This window comes from Candida orthopsilosis (assembly GCF_000315875.1).
Source record: "Candida orthopsilosis Co 90-125, chromosome 5 draft sequence".
Taxonomy (NCBI): domain Eukaryota; kingdom Fungi; phylum Ascomycota; class Pichiomycetes; order Serinales; family Debaryomycetaceae; genus Lodderomyces; species Lodderomyces orthopsilosis.
The window spans coordinates 195,041-213,718 of NC_018298.1; the positions used below are offsets into that span (position 1 = coordinate 195,041).

Here is an 18,678-nt window from a genome sequence, read left to right on the forward strand (position 1 = left end):
AAAATGACGAGTCAGTCGAATGAAAGCCCCATAGATAAAGATTGGCACAATAGTGACTACGAAATAAAAGAGCAAGACCGGTTTCTACCGATTGCAAATGGTATGTTCAAAGAAAAGAAAGCCAACTTAAATGCCTTCATACTAACTCATACCTAGTTGGTAGAGTGATGAAAAAAGCGCTTCCTGAAAGGGCCAAATTATCAAAAGAATCAAAAGAATGTGTACAAGAATGTGTAAGTGAATTTATTTCCTTCATTACAAGTCAAGCGGCTGATAAATGTAAATTGGAAAAACGCAAAACACTAAACGGAGAAGATATTTTGTGGGCAATGTATACTCTAGGATTCGAGAACTATTCCGAAACTCTTAAGATATACCTTGCCAAGTATCGACAGTATGAGCAAGAACAAGCTTTAATCAAGCCACCAAGAAGGAAAATGTATAAGAGGAAGAAGAAACTGAAAAAAGAAACCCTGGAGGAAGAAGGAACGGAAGATGAATATGACGATGAGTTTAATAATGAAGATACTATGCTCAACCCTTCTGTGGACTATTTTCAAGAGAGCAATTTAAATGAACACGAGCCAAGTTATCCAGCTCCACCAACAACCAGTTCGGTAGTTGGTACATCATTCCCCATAGGAGACGATTTTTTTCAGGAGCAAAGTATTGATAACACAGGTGGAGAGAATTTCCAATACTTGAATCACCCAAATATTCAACAAGACCAACAGCCACTTCTTACCCAGACGTATCCACAGCAACAACAACTGCAGCCACAGCAACTACATACACAACCACAACCACATCAGATGTATACCCCTCAAGAGCAAGCATATGACGTGAACGACATGAGCGATTTACAAATGCAACTCAATCAACAGGGTCAAAACGTCGGAATAATTTTGAGAAGCTCTCCTCGTTATTCAAGAACCGGGCAAGGTAACAATCAGGGTTGAACTGAATTGTTTGTAGGTTTTATTGGATTGGGGTGGAATTACCGGAGTAGATTCTCAATTGAATGAAATATAGACTTCAGTGTGTCACTTTTCATTACTGTCTGACGTGGAGCTAGATGATTTATCAATAACAACATATTCTTAGACTAAAGTGAGTGGAAGTTTGTAATATTATATTGTAGCTGTGATAACAATCGACCAACCCCTTTATAGAAAATAGGGCTCAAATAGTAACTTATATCTAAAAGTTCAATTCAACTAGCTTTCATAATTGAGGCTTGTGGTATTTAAACATAGGAGACATCAGAGATCGAAGTGGTAGCATAACTTGCAACAATTCTTTCCCAGTGAGGTTGAGACCAAATCGTGCCCTTCTAGCGACACAACATCCATTTAAGACGGTCCTCTACAGATTCACTGACCTTTATATCGAAAAAACGCAAAAGAGCCTAATCGATTGACATACGGGACTATTATGAACGCGTTTATGGAAGTACTCAAATGTATATTGGAAAATATCAAGTCTAGTATTACTCTATGCGCCATAGAAAGAGGAACCCGACACGTCACGCGAGTTTAAACTTTCGATATGGTAACCAAACGCTAGAAAGAGTTGGTTTGTCAAAGTGGCCCCCTTTTAAGTATTAGACCTTGTGCAACAAAGCGTTAATAATTTTCACCGATTTGGAAGGCATTTCCTTTTTGAGTCAAATTCTATTAACACAAAGTACACGACTGGTGGCTATTTTTTTAATTCTACGCTTTTACAATTAGGAGTGTTTGCTTAGAGACCTATTAATAGAATGGTACCTGAGTTCAACGACAGTTACTTTTGAAAAAGTATTGTAGGCATAATTAAGGTACCTTGCATTTGAGACACTGTTGTGTACACTGTAACACTCTCTACCTCGTTCTCTTGTGTGGCATCGCTTCTCCATCCAAACTAGGTGCCAAGTTCAATTCAACAGAACAAGCAGAAAAAAAATAACTATCCACATCCACTTTCATTACATTTACATTTACAGTTACAGTTTTTTGAAATAAAATTTAACAAGAGAAACCATTATTCTATCATCAACTAGGAATATACTTTGAAATAGATCAACACACGCTACCTCACCCACCTGACCAATTCAGTTACGGTTCACTTTATTGCACTATTAAGCTAACCATTAGACACTCACGACCAACTTTGAATCGGAGATCCAGCGTTAATCAACCTACTAAACCAGATTTATCTTGTATTTTTTTTTTTCGTTCTTGATTTTCACTGACTGACAATTTATTGAAACCCCTTTCAGAAGATACATTAAACAGAATCTATTGACATTGCTACTCAGATACACCCCATGATCAAATCGTTTAGGAAAAGTAAGAGACTGTCTAGTTCCTCCAGTTCACCTAAAAGGACAATTTCAAGAGTTTCTTCGCGAACGCTTGACTCAGAAAGCGCACTTCAGTCTCCTAAAAAAGTTATAAAGGCATTATACGATTATGAACCACAAGGTCCTGGAGAATTGAAGTTCAATACTGGAGAATTTTTCCATGTTTTGAATGTATCTGATGATCCGAGACATAAGGAAGCCGAGGAAAATGGATGGTTTGAAGCAACGAATCCCATGACAAATGCCAAAGGAATGGTACCTATAAGTTACTTTGAGGTATTTGATAGATCGCGGCCATCGACTGTGTCTAACCAGAGCTCAAACCTGCGTGCTGGCTCTCGCTCACTGAATCCAAATCAAACTTTGTATGCAGTCACATTATATGAATTCAAAGCAGAAAGAGATGACGAACTTGACGTTTCACCTGGAGAAAACTTGATCATATGTGCTCATCACGATTATGAATGGTTCATAGCCAAGCCCATAAACAGACTAGGAGGCCCCGGGCTAGTTCCGGTCTCTTATGTCAAAATCATTGACTTGTTGAATCCACTTGCATCAGAATCAACAGTTGACACTTCAAATCGTGATCATGTTGTTGACCTCATAAATGGATTTAAAATTCCAACTGTAGAGCACTGGAAAGATCAAACTGCAAAATATCAAGCATCAACTATCCCACTTGGTCATATTTCGAGCACAAAAGCTCCACCACAATCATCAACATCACAATTCTTTGACGGTCAAACATCAACTTCAAACAGATCATCATTGGTGTCGATTTCCATCATTGATGCAAGCGTCGACTCATACCAATTAGATCATGGAAGATATCAATATTTGATCACAGCGAAATTATCTAACGGTAAAATAAGGCATCTTTATCGTTACTATCAAGATTTTTACGATTTACAGGTACGGTTGTTAGAGTTGTTTCCATACGAGGCAGGCAAGATTGAGAACTCAAAGAGAACAATACCATCTATACCTGGTCCATTGATCAATGTTAATGATTCAATATCGAAATTAAGACGAGAGAAATTAGACTTTTATTTGTCAAATTTGATTGCATTACCACCACATATTTCCCGATCAGAAGAAGTATTGCGCTTGTTTGAAGTTTTGAATAATGGGTTTGATCGTGAAGTAGATGCACCAAATCGTCGAGGTTCCAAGCCAATTAGCCAAAAATCAAACTCGCATCAAGATAGAATGTCACAGTACTCAAACTTTGGAATTCAGCCTCGAGGATCAGAGCATTCAAATGAATCCTATAAGTCAAGAGAATCTTCAAGTGGGAACTTACTTTTAGATGCAGATAAACAACAACAAAAAGTCAAGGTAAAATTTTATTATGAAGATGATATATTTGCATTGTTATTGCCATCAAATTTACGACTTCAAGACTTAAAAACAAAATTATACAATAGGTTAGAATTGGATGATCTACAGCAGCATAACTTTACGCAACCTAAAACGATTGATTCAATTAGATTATTTTTGAAAAATGATTACGAGGACTTTGTAAAAGAGTATGGCATTCATGAAGTTGATTTCAATGTACACGGTGCAAAATTAGAAGAGTTTGAAGTTGATGATGACGAGAAGTTCCATGAAGTGCTTTATGAGAAATGCAAGTTGATCATTTTATTAACTTGAGAGGGACAATGTTTTACATAATCAAGAAGACACTGGCTATAGTAATCCGACAATTTGTTATAAGCTTGTTGTCGGTACTGCTGTTGAACAATGTGTTGTCAAATTTAAACTCTTCAATCATGATTATGGATGCTTAGCATAATTAGACTAAATAGAAGAAATGACATACTTGTACTAATATCAGAAAATCACAAATGTACTTGAATTGTATACGTCTCTAACAAAGTTTCCACTGCTTCTTTTAGTTTAATTCTATTGTCATTGACCACAAACGCGCTTAGGAAGAGTAAGATTTTCGTTTTGTGTCCATTGGCGGGAAATAAAAGAAATCATCATAACAACGACTCCAAAGGATCAAGAACCAAAGCTACTCAACAAACACATCAATCGAACGCAGTAATAATTGCCCAGGTCCGATAAACCAGAATGGGTCTCTTTGGTTCTGTGTACAAAGCATTTTCACGAAAAGATGATGACATAGCAAAACTAAAATCTGGAAATACCGAGTTTGGACGTCATCTTCACAAACCTATTCCCCAAAAAGAGTTGGAGAGTGTAACTTTTGATGGTCCTAAATCCCCAGCTATGAAATTTAGGCGCTTACGTGGGAAAATTTCACCAAGAGTCCACAAGACTCCCACCACAATTGATCTCTTGAAGAAACGACAGCCAGCAACATCTCCAAGGAATGTTGCCATGCCAGAGCCAACCAAAAACACGGGGAGAACTTTATCAATCAAGGAAAGTATGGTGGAATCTCAGGATTCTTCAGCTACAGGCTTGTCTGGATTTTCAGATAGTGCACTCAATACATTGACAATATCGTCAGATGATGCACGCAACCATCAACCAAACCTGTCTCCAACTTATTCGTTAGCCAGTACTCTCAGTTTATTCAATAAGGGAGATCTACTGCACCATAAAACTGTTTCCAAGAAGCTACAGGATGCTTTTACTGACTCAAATGACCATAACACGCAAGAGAAGGGACAAATGCAACCACAAGAGGAAGAAGCAGAAAAGACATTTGACAACACAGAAGAAAGTTTCCAACAGCGAGGAATAATAGGGGAAACTTTACAATTTGCCCTGAAAATGGAAGAACAGCTACACCACCTATTATCCGTGAGAGAAAAGCCACCAAATGTGATCATACGGAGAATCAACGAAGAAGGAAACAGCGAATCAAAAACCACTGTCAATTTATCTCCCAAGCTGTCCAAACGGCGCCAAGAAGAATTGCTTGGACTGAGTAAAAGATATAAGCCAACAGGGACACAATCCATGACAAACCACCAGCATCAAAGTCTGACTGGTCAGTTTGACAATGAAGTGGAATCGGGCTACTTATCGAATAAAAGACTAGCGGATGAGAAAGAACCCACTGTCAAAATGGAAGCTCACTCCCCCACAGCAGTGGAAATGCTCCAACCCCCAAAACACCAAGAAAACAGACAAAGTGAAACAAACGATCAAAACAACACATGTAATCTCCTGGAGCTGCAGAAAAAATCAAATAATACACCTGAATTCATAGACTTGTCAATATTTGATCTGGATGAAGATAATGATCCAAATACCGCTAAAGATGTTGAACAGCAAGCAAAATCAAAATCAAAACGAAAATTAACGATGGCGCAAAAAATCAAAAGATTAAATAAGGCTCGTAGGGCAGCTAAAGATGCTTCTGCATTGCAAGATGCAAAGGAAAAGAATTTGAAGACAAATGGAGTCAAGCGTAAACCAGGTTCTAAAGGCATTGGATCTGCTACTTCACAAACTTCCAATGAAGCACTGCAAGCTAAAACTTCCAATGATGTACTGATTTCTAACAACTCAAATGGCTTACAGAAAGCCCGAACACCAAAGGATCCGATTAATCAACCTATCACAAACTCTGTTTGTGAAAAAGATAGAACCGAAGAAGGTTTGTTAGCTTCAAGCGAAAACCTTGATCAACTTTCTGGGAGTATCGATAGGCAAAATGACAACCTTCTGCAAGATCTCTTACTCATTACTGATCAAAAGAAACAGATACCAGCTCATTTATCAACTCAGCCACCTGAGAATAGTGCTGATGCTTCGAGATTCAATGTAGCAGAACAGAAAGAACAAGGCTTGGAGAATGGGAGATCCGCAATTGAGCGGGGCCAAGGGCTTACTTCATCTGCACGTTTGGGCCTCTTTTTAGGTATGCCGGAAAACGCTCATAATTCGGAGATAAACAAGCAATTTAAAGGTCATGTGTCCTCAGATATAGGTTCTGATGAGCCCGACCAATCTGCACTGCTGAAGATAAGGCAACAACAAATTCTAGAAGCGCACGATACAGCTGCAGACAAAACCAAATGCACGTCTCAAGGAAGCAAAGAAAGGACGAAGGTGCTGCCAGAAACTAACAATGTGAGTGTCACGGAACACCCGATTGATAATCATAGCTTGAGTGATAAAGAACAAGATAGATTAAGCCACAAAGAGGAAGATGAGATGCTTGAAGACTATGATCTTGACAAAATTAACGACATGTCTCGAAAATTTCACCGGGATAATCCAACTAGCCAAAAAAGAACCGATGAAGATATAATTGAACCTATCTCAACAAACCCTGCCAGTGCCGAGGCTGATATAAATTCTTTCAAGAGTTTTTTTGTTCTTGAATCACCACGAAAAGCACTCCGTCGTACAGCAGATTCTGACGATATTGAAACTTCAACACAGGGTGTAGCATTGGGTAGAAACATTGTAACTGGTACACACAGTACACACAACTATGGCCTTCAGTTTGACGAGAGATTATTTCGAGAACACCTTGATGAAATACAGAAACAAGCATCGAGATTGGACGATATGGTTAGAGAAAATCCAACCAATGATCAACAGGACTTGCAGGAAAAACCCGAGGCAAGTACATCGACCCAAGTCGAACACTTCAATAAGGAAGGTGGTTCAATTCTGCCACCTTCAAATGAAACACCAGCATCTTTAACGCATCGCATTGTTGAAAACTCACGTCCCAATGAAGTTAACAGCAAAGTTTACAAAGGAAATGGCGTGCGTAAGAGGGGAGACCTTGAATCAAGAAGACGCAAACGAGTATCTAGAGTACGAAATATGTTTCGCTTGACAAATTCCTCATCAGAAGAAGATTTTAGTCCTGATGAGGATGCGACGGTGTTGAAAAGGGTTTATACGCATCATAAGTCAAGGAATGTGGCGGTAAGAAGATTTAAAAATGCACCTTCAAAAGCCAGCCATGAGGATCATAGTCAAGTTGAAGAATTCAACGCAGGCGACACCCGTGAAGATCATAGCCAAATCAAAGAACGCAATTCTTGTGGCACTAATAAAGATCATGGACAAATCGAGGGACGTAACACTACAGACACTCATGCTTCACTAGTAGTCTCAAAAGATATACACCAACTGGCTCCGAGTCAAGGGATATTTGCAACTTCACCAAATTTTACCAAAGCAAGTCGGCAGAAGGTGGTATCCGGTACTGATGCTGTTGATAAACTGGAGGCGGAGCTGATTCTGGAGGCAAGTGGAAGTAGCAACGAGAGAAGGTTGCTGGAATCAACTGCTACTGTTGTCGACAAGGTAGCTAAACGGACGACTATAGCTGAACTTCTCAATGCTGAAGACGAGCCTCCGTTTTCAAAGAAGTCCGACTTGGATTATGTAGACAACATAGGTGACGCAAATGTGGCCGAAGTTAAAAGAACAGTGTCACAAGTGTATTTTTCCAATGTCTCGGCAGAGCATAACAACAACCAACCCCAGCAGCAAAGCTCTATCCAGCTGATTCGTTCACCAACAGAGAAATCGAGTGGTGTATTTGGATCCTTCGTTAAGCCATTATCGAAGGGCAATGCATCAAGCGTTGAAGCAGGGGATGGTAATAAGGCCGATGATAGTTTTGATATGTCTACTATTGCCAGCTCGATAGAAGACGTAGCTGGAAAACGTCAGAAGAGTAGCAGGAAGAAAAAACGGCTAAAGGCAAATGAGGGAAGGACAAGTATTGTTGACAAGAGAACACCAGACCCTACAAGTGAGAAAATATTGAGCGACACCAACAAACAGGATACAACCATTGAAGTTTATTCTCAAGCAAGAGAAGGACTAGATGCTATCACAAAGGTGGAGTCAGATATTGCCAAAGAAATGCTAAATGATCTCAGCAAGAAAAAGGTGGATAATACCACAAACGTGCAGCCATTGCAATCAGCGGATGTACCAAAGAAGAAAAAGAACAAGAACAAGGCCAATGAGAGTAGGAAAAGGAAAAACCGAAGAAAGAAGATGCAAGTTAATGGTGTATGAAAAAGAGTTGTATTTATATTGTAGTAATATGTAATAAAAGAGCTGTTCTATGCAGAAAAAAGTGTGGCGGCAACATTTAAGGAGACTTTGTAGTTGAGACATAAAAAGAAGTCAATTAACCCTCTTCTCCGTATTCTGCCTCACCCAGCAACTATGATTTCTCCTAAGTACTCACTAACCCACTACTATCTTGGTCTCAACACATTATCAACAGCCAAAAGGGCACCTCACATTGTCAATCTATACCTCGATTACACTTGTCCCTTTAGTGCAAAGTTATATCTTAAATTATTTAAAACCGTTATACCCAATTTACAAAAGAAACATCCCGATGGATTTCAATTTGTCTTTGTCAATGCACTTCAACCATGGCATCCAAACTCCATCATCTTGGGAGAATTTGCATTGGCTTATGCTAAATTATTGCGTGAAAATCCAAGAGGAGATGAACATGAATCTTTTTGGAACTTTAACAAAGTTGTATTTGAGAATCAAAAACATTTTTACGATAATGCAAATATCAAATTGAACAGGAATGAGATTTATGAACAAATTTACGATGTTGTTTCCAAAGAGCTTGATTTACATGTTGGTAAAGAGAAATTATTGGCTGAGCTAGTAATAAAGGAAGGAAGTGAGCCGACAAATGAGGGTAATGGAGCAACTGTTGATGTGAAGTACTTCACAAGGTATCAAAGAACTGTTGGTGTCCACGTAACGCCTACCGTGACCATTGATGGGATAGTTGATAATTCAGTTTCCAGTGGTTCAAGTGAAGATGAATTGATCAAGGTGTTTGAAAGCAAGTTGTGAGAGGATTCCGCTTTGTATAGCTTTATTATTACTACAGTTTTGCACTCTTTATACATCAGGCGATTGTTGACAGTAGGCAACTCTCATCCGCACCCTTCCATTTAGCTGTTGCTCGCCATATTACTTGTTATTGTTTATCGGAAAATCTCAACTTTAAATTCATCTCGTATAGACGCAAGGTCTGTTAACTTTGTGGCGCATTATCCTTTCCGACGTCGTTTAGGCTTCGGTCTCTATCTGTCGTTTTGACGCGCGTTTCAAAAATAATTTTGCAGCTATAAATCATACGATCTTTTTGTTTGAGATAATACACGAGGGTACAGTAACAAACTATAAAAAGAAGATGAAGGGTTAGCTAGAAGAATCCTTCTGATAAACTAACACCGTCAACATCATGGATATTTTACATTCAACAAACTCGACAACGAGTCTTTTACAAGGCCAGGTGGGTCTGAATGTGGTGGAAAGGTTATGGGCAGACTGGTACATATACATTGGAAACGATATTCTTGCTACTGGGCTTCTATTCTTTTTGGTTCATGAGATTATGTATTTTGGTAGATGCTTGCCATGGTTCATCATTGATCAAATACCCTACTTTAGAAAATACAAGATTCAACCTGATAGTATACCCACTAATCAACAGCAATGGGAATGTTTCAAAGCGGTTCTCAAATCACATTTCTTAGTGGAGGCATTACCAATTTGGTTGTTTCATCCATTGTGTGCCCAACTAAATATCATCTACGGCGTTCCATTCCCATCGTGGAAAGTTCAAGCTTGTCAAATCGTGTTTTTCTTCATTTGTGAAGACTTTTGGCACTATACATTCCATAGACTTTTCCATTATGGATGGTTTTATAAAAACATCCACAAGATTCATCATAAATATGCTGCACCCTTTGGTTTTGCAGCCGAATACGCACATCCTGCTGAAGTGGCAGCTTTGGGTGTTGGAACTGTTGGATTTCCAATTCTCTACGCCTACGCCGCAACCAAAACTGATCTGTTACCATCAATTCATTTATTCACGATAACCTGTTGGATTGTTTTGAGATTATTTCAAGCGGTGGATTCGCATTCAGGATATGATTTCCCATGGAGTTTGAACAAGTTCTTTCCACTTTGGGCTGGTGCTGAACATCATGATCAACACCATCATTATTTTATTGGTAACTACGCCAGTTCGTTTACCTTTTGGGACCGTTTTTTCAGTACTGAATGTGGACAATTGGCTAAACAAAGAAGAGAGGCCAGAGCAAACAGAAAATCGGAGGCTCTTTATAAGAAAAATATGTAGACGGTAGTGTATAGGGCATAATTGGAATAGTATCAAGTATAGAGATCATGTAAGATGGAGTCGCCCGTACCAAGTTTGTTGACGAGTATAACCTATGTAATACACAATGGGTTTAAAAATGCGGCTCATCTCACCTCACGAAATTGTCTCTTAGGGCTGCAGCCCTTAACTGAATTCTCTCACAATATTTTTCTAAGCTACCAAGTGTTCTTAAACTAACAAAAACCAATTTTGTACTACACTGTCTCACTCACCATTCAAAATTATTTACACTGCTTTAGACAAAAGAGACAGAGACTGAAGAAAAAAAATTTCAGTTTGAATACATTGGATAATCTATATTCAACGATAACGAAAGTATGTTTGAAAGAGAGTACAATGAGGAAGGTCATACAGTGAAAATGAGAAAGTACATAATCAAGTTACTATATGGTTAAAGCATTCCCAGGGGAGATGCTCTTCGGATAAAGTTAGGCCATATAATCCTTTTTATTTTCACAACACCTCATTGCATAGAACACCAGACATTTTAAGAACCATTTAGTTTACTAACAATCTTCTAGAATGTCAAGATTAAACGAATATCAAGTCATCGGTCGTCGTTTGCCAACCGACTCTGCCCCAGAACCAAAGTTGTTCCGTATGAGAATCTTTGCTCCAAACACCGTTGTTGCTAAGTCAAGATATTGGTACTTTTTACAAAAATTGCACAAGGTCAAGAAAGCCTCTGGTGAAATTGTTTCAGTCAATGTCATCAACGAAGCTAAGCCAACCAAGGTTAAGACTTTTGGTGTCTGGATTAGATACGAATCAAGATCCGGTATCCACAACATGTACAAGGAATACAGAGATGTCACCAGAGTCGGTGCTGTTGAAACCATGTACCAAGATTTGGCTGCTAGACACAGAGCTAGATTTAGAAGTATTCACATTTTGAAGGTTGTTGAATTACAAAAAGCTGATGATGTTAAGAGACAATACGTTAAACAATTCTTGGCTAAAGATTTGAAATTCCCATTACCACACAGAGTTCAAAAGACCAAGGCTTTGTTCTACAGCAACAGGCCATCCACTTTCTACTAAATTATTGGAAGTTTATGACAAAAGGGGGTAGATTAAGGTTCGTGTTAATTTGAAACTTTTATGTATATACAAATATACGTAATCGCATTGTATACGTAATACTAAGCTGTAGTGAAGGATCTCTATTGAATGCTCTGGTCTCCTAGACCTTAAATCATTTTGCAAGTCAATCGGTGTTTTTCTCATTTTCCGTACAAGCGCGCTTGCTATCGTTTAATTGTGTTCACAATAACTCGACAACTTTAGTATTTTCCATCACCACAATCTACACAACGCCAAAACCATGAGTTACGGAAAGAAAGCCGCAGAGAGATTAGCGAACAAAACTATTCTTATCACAGGGTGTTCCCTGGGTATTGGTGAAGCTGCCTGTGTTGAATTGGCTGAGGTATCTCCAAACATCAAATTGATTATAACCGCAAGGAGAGTTGAAAAGTTGGAAGAATTGAAAAAGAAGTTGGAAAGCGAATACCCTGGTATCAAAGTGTTAGCCAAGGAGTTAGATGTTTCTAAATTGGAAACCATTGAACCATTCATTTCCAGCTTGCCCCAAGAGTTTGCTGATATTGATATTTTGGTGAACAATGCTGGATTAGCTTTGGGTAAAGAGCCGGTCGGCGAAGTCGCTTTGAATGATGTAGTCACAATGTTTCAAACCAATGTATTAGGACTCATCACATTAACACAAACAGTTTTGCCAATCATGAAAAAGAAAGACTCAGGTAGCATTGTATCGATTGGTAGTATTGCCGGCTTGGTTGCTTACGAAGGAGGATCCATTTACAATGCTTGTAAAGCAAGCGTTCGTTTCTTTATGGATGCGCTTCGTAAAGAGTTGATTTCAACCAAGATTAGAAGCATCTTGATTAGTCCTGGTGCTGTCAAAACTGAATTTTCAAATGTTCGTTTCAGAGGTGATGACTCAAAAGCTGATAGTGTTTACAAGGGAACAGAGCCACTTACGGCTGAAGATATTGCAGAAGTGATTGCATTTACATTAACCAGAAGAGAAAATTTGGTCGTTGCTGAAACATTGGTTTTTCCAAACGGTCAAGCCTCTCCTTTCCACATTTATAGAGATGAGTAGGTATTTATATTTTATAAATATACAGCATTAAAAGCTAAGTGCTTCTAATGTCTTAGTCAACTTGGCAGCTCCATCTACTTCACTGTCAACGGCCAACTTGGGTCGGCTCATTTCTAATCCTTGAAGTAAAGTACATGCTTTACAAATCTTATTTGACGATAAGTATCCACACTTGATACATCTATTTGTAGACACTGACCCATCAGAATTGACTTCAACTTCCTCTGCCTTTTTGTTTTTGTACTTAGCAGTCTGTTTCTTTTTCTTGGACAAAACAAGATGTTCTCCACTGTAAATGATATCCATGATACATGAAGGTCGTATACTCTCCAATCCTTTCAAAAGTTCCCTTGCAGTTCCTCTAAATGCTTCCGGTGCATATGAACACTCTGTTGAGAAATAGTCTAACTTTTTATAATGTGCATACAATACAATCTCTTTCTGGTATGTGTATTTGAATGGCTTTGATCTCTTTATCGGTGATTCAGCAGACTGTGTCATTATTCTTGTACTTCCTTCTAAACGATTAGCATCCCCCCTCAACAAGTTCATCAAGACAGTTTCAGCCATGTCATCGGCGTTGTGACCAGTGACAACATGGCTTATTCCTAATTTTGCCGCACCACGATCCAATGCTTGACGCCGAAGAACACCACAATATGTACATGAAGATCTAATACCTGCGCAGCCCACAACCTCATCCATGGTCCAGTTGTACAAGTCTTTATACGATACAATTTCTAATTCCATCTCATATTGTTGTTGATTTCGCTTCACAGTTGCTAGAGAGTCATCACGATAACCTTTGATCCCCTCGTCGATAGAAAGAAGCACAAGGGTTAAACCATAGTTGTATCTTTCATTCAAAGTCTTGAGTATAGATGCCAAAACAGTTGAGTCTTTACCTCCTGAAGCTCCTATTGCCACTTTTTCACCTGGCTGGAATAAATTATTTGATGTTATGGTGTTGTGGATCTCAGTTTCAAACACGTTATAAAAACACTCTTTACAAAGCTTCATCAAGTTCTTTGGTCTTTTCATGACCGCCTTTCTCGAGTGACATAGTTCACATAAAGACGCGACTTTGAGTTTCTTTGGTGGCGTAACAGTCATCGTTGTGGAGTTGATTTACATAATAAAATTTTTCAAAATATATTTTTGTCTCATCGTGCATTTCTTTTACAACTGATTAGATAAGAAGCGAAAGTATTCATGTATGATTCTTACATTATTCTATACACCTTATGCAGTTATTTGAAACTCATCGTTGTTGATATTAACGTTAGCAATTCTGAACCTGTTTTCCTCTGGTTGAGTTTGTTGAGGTTGTTGAGTGGTTTGTTGAGGCTGTTGTTTCTTACCATGACCACTGGCAGATGTCTTTTCATTCTTGTCTGTAAGCAACTGTATTTTTTCATTCATCAATATGGCTAATTCTTGCAACTTGGATCTGTTTGCTGCAGTTGAAAAGTTGATGTAACCGTGTTCAACTAGCTCACCCATCTTGGTGACAATCTCGGTAATCTTTTCTTCAGGTAAAGCAAAAATTGTGCTCAATTTAGCAATAGACAATTTGCTGTACACTGATTTGTAAGTGAAGATGTAGGTTCTCAAACCTTCAATTTGAAGTTGGTTCCTCATCATTGCCAATAAGTCCTCAGTGTCAGGAAACAACCTCCAAATTTTTATTGACGCCAACAAGTCATAAGCTTTTGACCAATTACCCTTTTGTAAAGCAAGTGAAGCATGCACAATGTGATCCTTGATACTTTCAGGAGGTCCGGTAAAGAATTGTCTATCGTGGAACTCAAGCTTACTTTTGAATGATTTAACTGATGAGTTTTTACGCTTGTCTTTTGTTGTTGAAGCAGCAGCCAAAGCAGGTATTTCGATTAACAAAGAGCATGTCATGTAAACACACTCCAACAATTCTAAGTTGATATGTTGGTGGAATGGCAACAACTTTTGTTTTTCGGCAACAGTAGCTTGACTAGGGAATTTGGTGCTGAAACCTTGCCCAAGCAATTCTTTTGATCTTTGTGAGTTGATAATTTCAGTCAAGATTTTGTGAGATTCTTCAATAGCACCAACTCTAAAAGCACTCAATCCCAATTGAACTAAAGCTCTGTTATATTGAACTTGTAATGTTGATTCAGCAGAATTTATGCTTTTGTAAATTTGAGATGCGAAAAAAAGCTCTCTGGCTTTGTTGTAGTTGTTGTTAACAGCATAATAGTATATGGAATAAAGCATCGCAAGTTGTGCATAAAGCTTATTGGCACTCTTTTGCAAAAATTCACTTAATGAATCGATTATTTCATTTGCATCACCTTTACCAATCTTAGTCTCAACTTCGTTTCCTTGAATCAATTGAGTTGGTTTGTAGTAAATATGTTCTAATCTTCTCAAAACAATCCTAGCCAATTGCTCGCTATCAAGTGAAGGATTGATGGATTCAATATAAGATTGACCTCTGACAATCAAATTATAGATCCTACTTTCATCCTTCAATCTCTCAATGTAATCCAAAGAGTGGGGGTCTGTGTTTTGCAAAGACTTGGTAAATTCATCATCCAATCTGTCAATCAATGATGTAATTGACCCAAAGATAACTTTGACTCCATTGACTGGGGTTGGTTCTATGTCAATCTCGTCAGTTGTTTGACCGGTTTCACTAACTTGATACTCCTTTGATGCAAATAAAATATCCAACAACTTATGTATATCTTCACAGTTTTTCTGCCAATCTTGAATTGGCATAAACTGGGTAGATGAAGCATCAAACCTGATAGATAACAACATTTGGTAAATTGAAATAAGCTCAAATGTGCTCAATTTATCAGTAATCAAACTTTCCAAGCTTGAGATTTGCTCAGTTCTGTCAATATTCTTCTTACCCCTACTCTCACTGATTTGCTTCAAGGTTTGGAAAACTGGACTCAACTTCTTACCTTCGTCTTGTTTTTCTTCAACTCTGGTGGCCATATCTAAAGGCTCGTCTTCATTATCAAAGTTTTCTGGAACATCTTTGTACAAGTCGAAATACACTTGAAACTCCTTGATTTGTTTCTTAACTCTTTGTCTCAAAGTGTTAAAAGCTCTTGCTTCATCTGCTTTCATTGTCTTGTCATCCCTTTCGTTGTTTGCAGTCTCCGTAATTGAGTCATCCAAACTTGACAATAATTTAATGTAAAACTTTGGAGTTCCAAATCTTTGCTGATTAGCTCTGTTCAAAAATCTACCCAATTTTTCAAACTCACTCAATACGGTGATCCAATTGTTACCTCTTTTGTTGACATTAATAATCTCAATTGATGCTTTCATATCATCCAATAATTTATCTTTGGCACTCTTAACCACTTTCCTTCCCTCGTCATCACTTTCAGATTCCGATTCATCACCTTTCAAAAAGGATTTTTTCAAAAAGTAAGCCGGTCCAGTTGGACGCCCATCCTCATCATCTGAACTACTTTCCTCATCATCATCAAAAAAGTCATCCTCGGATTGTTCAGCAGAAGAAGATAACAACTCTTCCTCAGAACTACTCACCAAATCCTCCTCTTCAGAAGATGACTCTGAACTATATCCCGATACAAAGAACCTCGACATATCTATTGACCTTTGAATGATTGTTGTAACAGGTTATTTGGTCAATGATGAAAAAAAAAAAGAGATCAAAAAATTTTTCTCATTAAAAAAGAAAAGTCGTGTCAGACACGAATTGCAAAATTTGAGAATTGTCTATATTAGTCTATGCTATGCTATAACTCTTTACTCTCAGAAATTTAAAGGGTTTTTCATTTCGAATTGAATATTCCATGACTTCACCAACTCTATCATCTTCAGGACTAGTTGCTTTCCTTACTGCGTAATATTTTGTCCAGTTTAATTTTCCATGTTTGAATTGACCCAATGATCTTATTTGAAAGTAGTATTGGAAAGTTAGATAACTTGTCGACCCGTTTTCTATTTGAATGTGCACTTCACCCGAAGAGTTGATTGTAAATTTCCCTAGGTAAATCTTTGTTGCCTCATTTTGCTCGGCATTAGGTATAAATTGTCGTTCTTTCAGGAACCACGGTACAACCCGATCTGGAGGAAGTGCAGAGAGCATCTTTGCTACGGTACCATCTGGGTAGAATCGTAGATAACGATAATACGTAATCATTCGCACCGGGTTATTCCAAGACAATGAATTCTCGCCCCTTGCACCTTCGCTGTAGTAATTAACAACACTGATGTAACAACCACCATATTTTATAAAACTTCGCTCGTGAAGCATATTCTTCCAACTTTTGTAATGTGGTAAAATGAGTAACTGGTCCGGTGGTATGGGTAGCTCCTCTTCAGAGACTAGTCGCGATTGATACGTTTCATTTTCCTCATAAACTTGTTTCGGATAGATGAGATTGCATAGAAATTTGTATGTATTGTTTCCAAAGCCTATATGTGCCATCATCTTGCACGTAATAGACATATTAAACCAAGATTCTGGGGTTCTTTGGATTAAAACCTCAAATATATGACACCATATATCCCGTGGCAAATAAAGAAGGATTGATGGAGCATCGCCAGAATGTTCCAGTGGGTCTTGTAAATGTACATCACTAAAGCTATCTATTAGTTCATCCACATTAATCTTAGAGACTGTCTTATCATCCACCCTAACCAAAGCATTCTTGCCCTTATCTTTGGAGAGATGCTTATTTGAGTATGTTGATCGATAAATAAGGTCGATGTTGCTATTCAACTTGAAAGCTTTTCGGTATATATCAACAGCGTCGCTCATACGGCCCTGCTCTTCTAGGTATGTGGCTTTTTCGAACAATAATATGGCTTCATCGTTGGTAGTTGGCATCGCATTCGAATACTAGTGGTGTTTAAGAAGTGCTGAAACTGTGGAACAATTTTTTGTTGCAAACACGCGCTCATATGTTATTTTTCTACTACGAAAAAGAAGATCGCAAAACGTTTAGAAAATCATGATATAAATGCAACTCAAAATAGTAAATCTCACAGTAAGAGGTTGCCCATCGGCATTACATTTGCAGTCAGATTTAAATGAATTTAACAAGTGCAATTAGTTAAAAAAGTTACTATTTTAGTAATGCATCTAGAAAGTCTACATCATTGACACCAGTCAGCTTCACAGGTGCTCTCTTTGGTAGTCCAGAAGGGGTGAAAGTAGACTTTTGGGGTGCTTCATCATTTGATTCTGTGAGTTTTAAATTTAGAAGTTCTTCTAGATCGTCATCCAATGTATCTTCCACTTTCTTCTTTCCTATTCTCTCATTCAACCTATGCAACTGGTCCTCGTCCCCTTTGAAGTTATTGATATCAACAACCTTCAGTTGATTAGTTTCATCTCCAAATTTCTTTTTAACTTCATTGTAAAACTTCTGTTGCTCAATCTTCTTCTTTCTCTCATTCTCAATAACAATTTCCTCTTCCGTAAGCTTTCGTGCTGATGTGGCGCTTTCGTGCCGACCAATAATAAAGTCATCCTTTAAATCAGAAAGCCCCTTCTTGCGCCCGGCAAGTTTATACTCTTTATCGTTAGTTTGATAGCTTTCCAAACCGTATTCTTCTAGAAGGTTATCTGAAAAACGGGCTTTCAACATTTTCTTCTTTGGTTTCCTATCAATACTACTTATTAGTTCACCTAGGTTGAATTGTCCATCCAGATTTTGCTCCTCTGGCGAACCTTCCAAGGTTTCATACAGCTCTTCCTTTTCTTTCAAATCGTTTAAGATTTGCTGCTTGAGTTTGACTTTCTGCTGTAGGGTCAATTCATCACTGGAATTTAACTCAGGGTAGAAATGGTTTATTAATGCTTCGTCTACTTCTGAGTCCCATTCATCATCTGAATCAGTCAATTGAATTGTTGGTTTCCTCTCTTTTTTCTTTTTGCTGCTCCATTTGGGAGTCAGGAAAGTATTTTCGGAAGGTGCAGGCAAAATACCATGTTTCTTCATATATTGAAATTTCGCTTTCTTGTCCCATTTGTTGGATTGAACCATTTTTTGAATGGGAGGAGTCTTTCTGAAGGACTTAGATTTCAAGATG

At 38.1% G+C, this 18,678-nt stretch overlaps 11 protein-coding genes across 11 annotated transcripts; 7 read left to right on the plus strand and 4 right to left on the minus strand. All coding sequences in view use genetic code 12, as the record gives it.

Annotated features, from left to right (window-relative positions):
* Positions 1-3: 3 nt before the first annotated feature.
* Positions 4-959, plus strand: CORT_0E00970 (Hap3 protein; the record flags this gene model as incomplete). Its single annotated transcript, XM_003869770.1, has 2 exons — positions 4-100; positions 157-959. 2 exons carry the CDS (start codon positions 4-6, stop codon positions 957-959), a joined length of 900 nt encoding a protein of 299 aa, XP_003869819.1.
* A 1,349-nt stretch (positions 960-2,308) lies between these two features.
* On the plus strand, positions 2,309-4,003 carry CORT_0E00980 (Bem1 protein; the record flags this gene model as incomplete). The annotated part of the gene is made up of 1 exon (XM_003869771.1): positions 2,309-4,003. The coding sequence occupies one exon, from the start codon at positions 2,309-2,311 to the stop codon at positions 4,001-4,003; it is 1,695 nt and encodes a 564-aa protein (XP_003869820.1).
* A 426-nt stretch (positions 4,004-4,429) lies between these two features.
* Positions 4,430-8,329, plus strand: CORT_0E00990 (hypothetical protein; the record flags this gene model as incomplete). Its single annotated transcript, XM_003869772.1, has 1 exon — positions 4,430-8,329. One exon carries the CDS (start codon positions 4,430-4,432, stop codon positions 8,327-8,329), a length of 3,900 nt encoding a protein of 1,299 aa, XP_003869821.1.
* Positions 8,330-8,482: 153 nt separating this feature from the next.
* On the plus strand, positions 8,483-9,142 carry CORT_0E01000 (hypothetical protein; the record flags this gene model as incomplete). The annotated part of the gene is made up of 1 exon (XM_003869773.1): positions 8,483-9,142. The coding sequence occupies one exon, from the start codon at positions 8,483-8,485 to the stop codon at positions 9,140-9,142; it is 660 nt and encodes a 219-aa protein (XP_003869822.1).
* Positions 9,143-9,536: 394 nt separating this feature from the next.
* Positions 9,537-10,442, plus strand: CORT_0E01010 (Erg251 C-4 sterol methyl oxidase; the record flags this gene model as incomplete). Its single annotated transcript, XM_003869774.1, has 1 exon — positions 9,537-10,442. The coding sequence occupies one exon, from the start codon at positions 9,537-9,539 to the stop codon at positions 10,440-10,442; it is 906 nt and encodes a 301-aa protein (XP_003869823.1).
* A 564-nt stretch (positions 10,443-11,006) lies between these two features.
* Positions 11,007-11,525, plus strand: CORT_0E01020 (Rpl20b predicted ribosomal protein L20; the record flags this gene model as incomplete). The annotated part of the gene is made up of 1 exon (XM_003869775.1): positions 11,007-11,525. The coding sequence occupies one exon, from the start codon at positions 11,007-11,009 to the stop codon at positions 11,523-11,525; it is 519 nt and encodes a 172-aa protein (XP_003869824.1).
* Positions 11,526-11,808: 283 nt separating this feature from the next.
* CORT_0E01030 (Ymr226c protein) lies at positions 11,809-12,612 on the plus strand (the record flags this gene model as incomplete). Its single annotated transcript, XM_003869776.1, has 1 exon — positions 11,809-12,612. The coding sequence occupies one exon, from the start codon at positions 11,809-11,811 to the stop codon at positions 12,610-12,612; it is 804 nt and encodes a 267-aa protein (XP_003869825.1).
* Positions 12,613-12,639: 27 nt separating this feature from the next.
* Positions 12,640-13,725, minus strand: CORT_0E01040 (Ncs6 protein; the record flags this gene model as incomplete). Its single annotated transcript, XM_003869777.1, has 1 exon — positions 12,640-13,725. The coding sequence occupies one exon, from the start codon at positions 13,723-13,725 to the stop codon at positions 12,640-12,642; it is 1,086 nt and encodes a 361-aa protein (XP_003869826.1).
* Positions 13,726-13,854: 129 nt separating this feature from the next.
* Positions 13,855-16,221, minus strand: CORT_0E01050 (Nip1 translation initiation factor; the record flags this gene model as incomplete). Its single annotated transcript, XM_003869778.1, has 1 exon — positions 13,855-16,221. One exon carries the CDS (start codon positions 16,219-16,221, stop codon positions 13,855-13,857), a length of 2,367 nt encoding a protein of 788 aa, XP_003869827.1.
* Positions 16,222-16,363: 142 nt separating this feature from the next.
* On the minus strand, positions 16,364-17,470 carry CORT_0E01060 (Hrt3 protein; the record flags this gene model as incomplete). Its single annotated transcript, XM_003869779.1, has 1 exon — positions 16,364-17,470. The coding sequence occupies one exon, from the start codon at positions 17,468-17,470 to the stop codon at positions 16,364-16,366; it is 1,107 nt and encodes a 368-aa protein (XP_003869828.1).
* Positions 17,471-17,708: 238 nt separating this feature from the next.
* CORT_0E01070 (hypothetical protein) lies at positions 17,709-18,632 on the minus strand (the record flags this gene model as incomplete). Its single annotated transcript, XM_003869780.1, has 1 exon — positions 17,709-18,632. One exon carries the CDS (start codon positions 18,630-18,632, stop codon positions 17,709-17,711), a length of 924 nt encoding a protein of 307 aa, XP_003869829.1.
* Between the last annotated feature and the right edge of the window lie 46 nt (positions 18,633-18,678).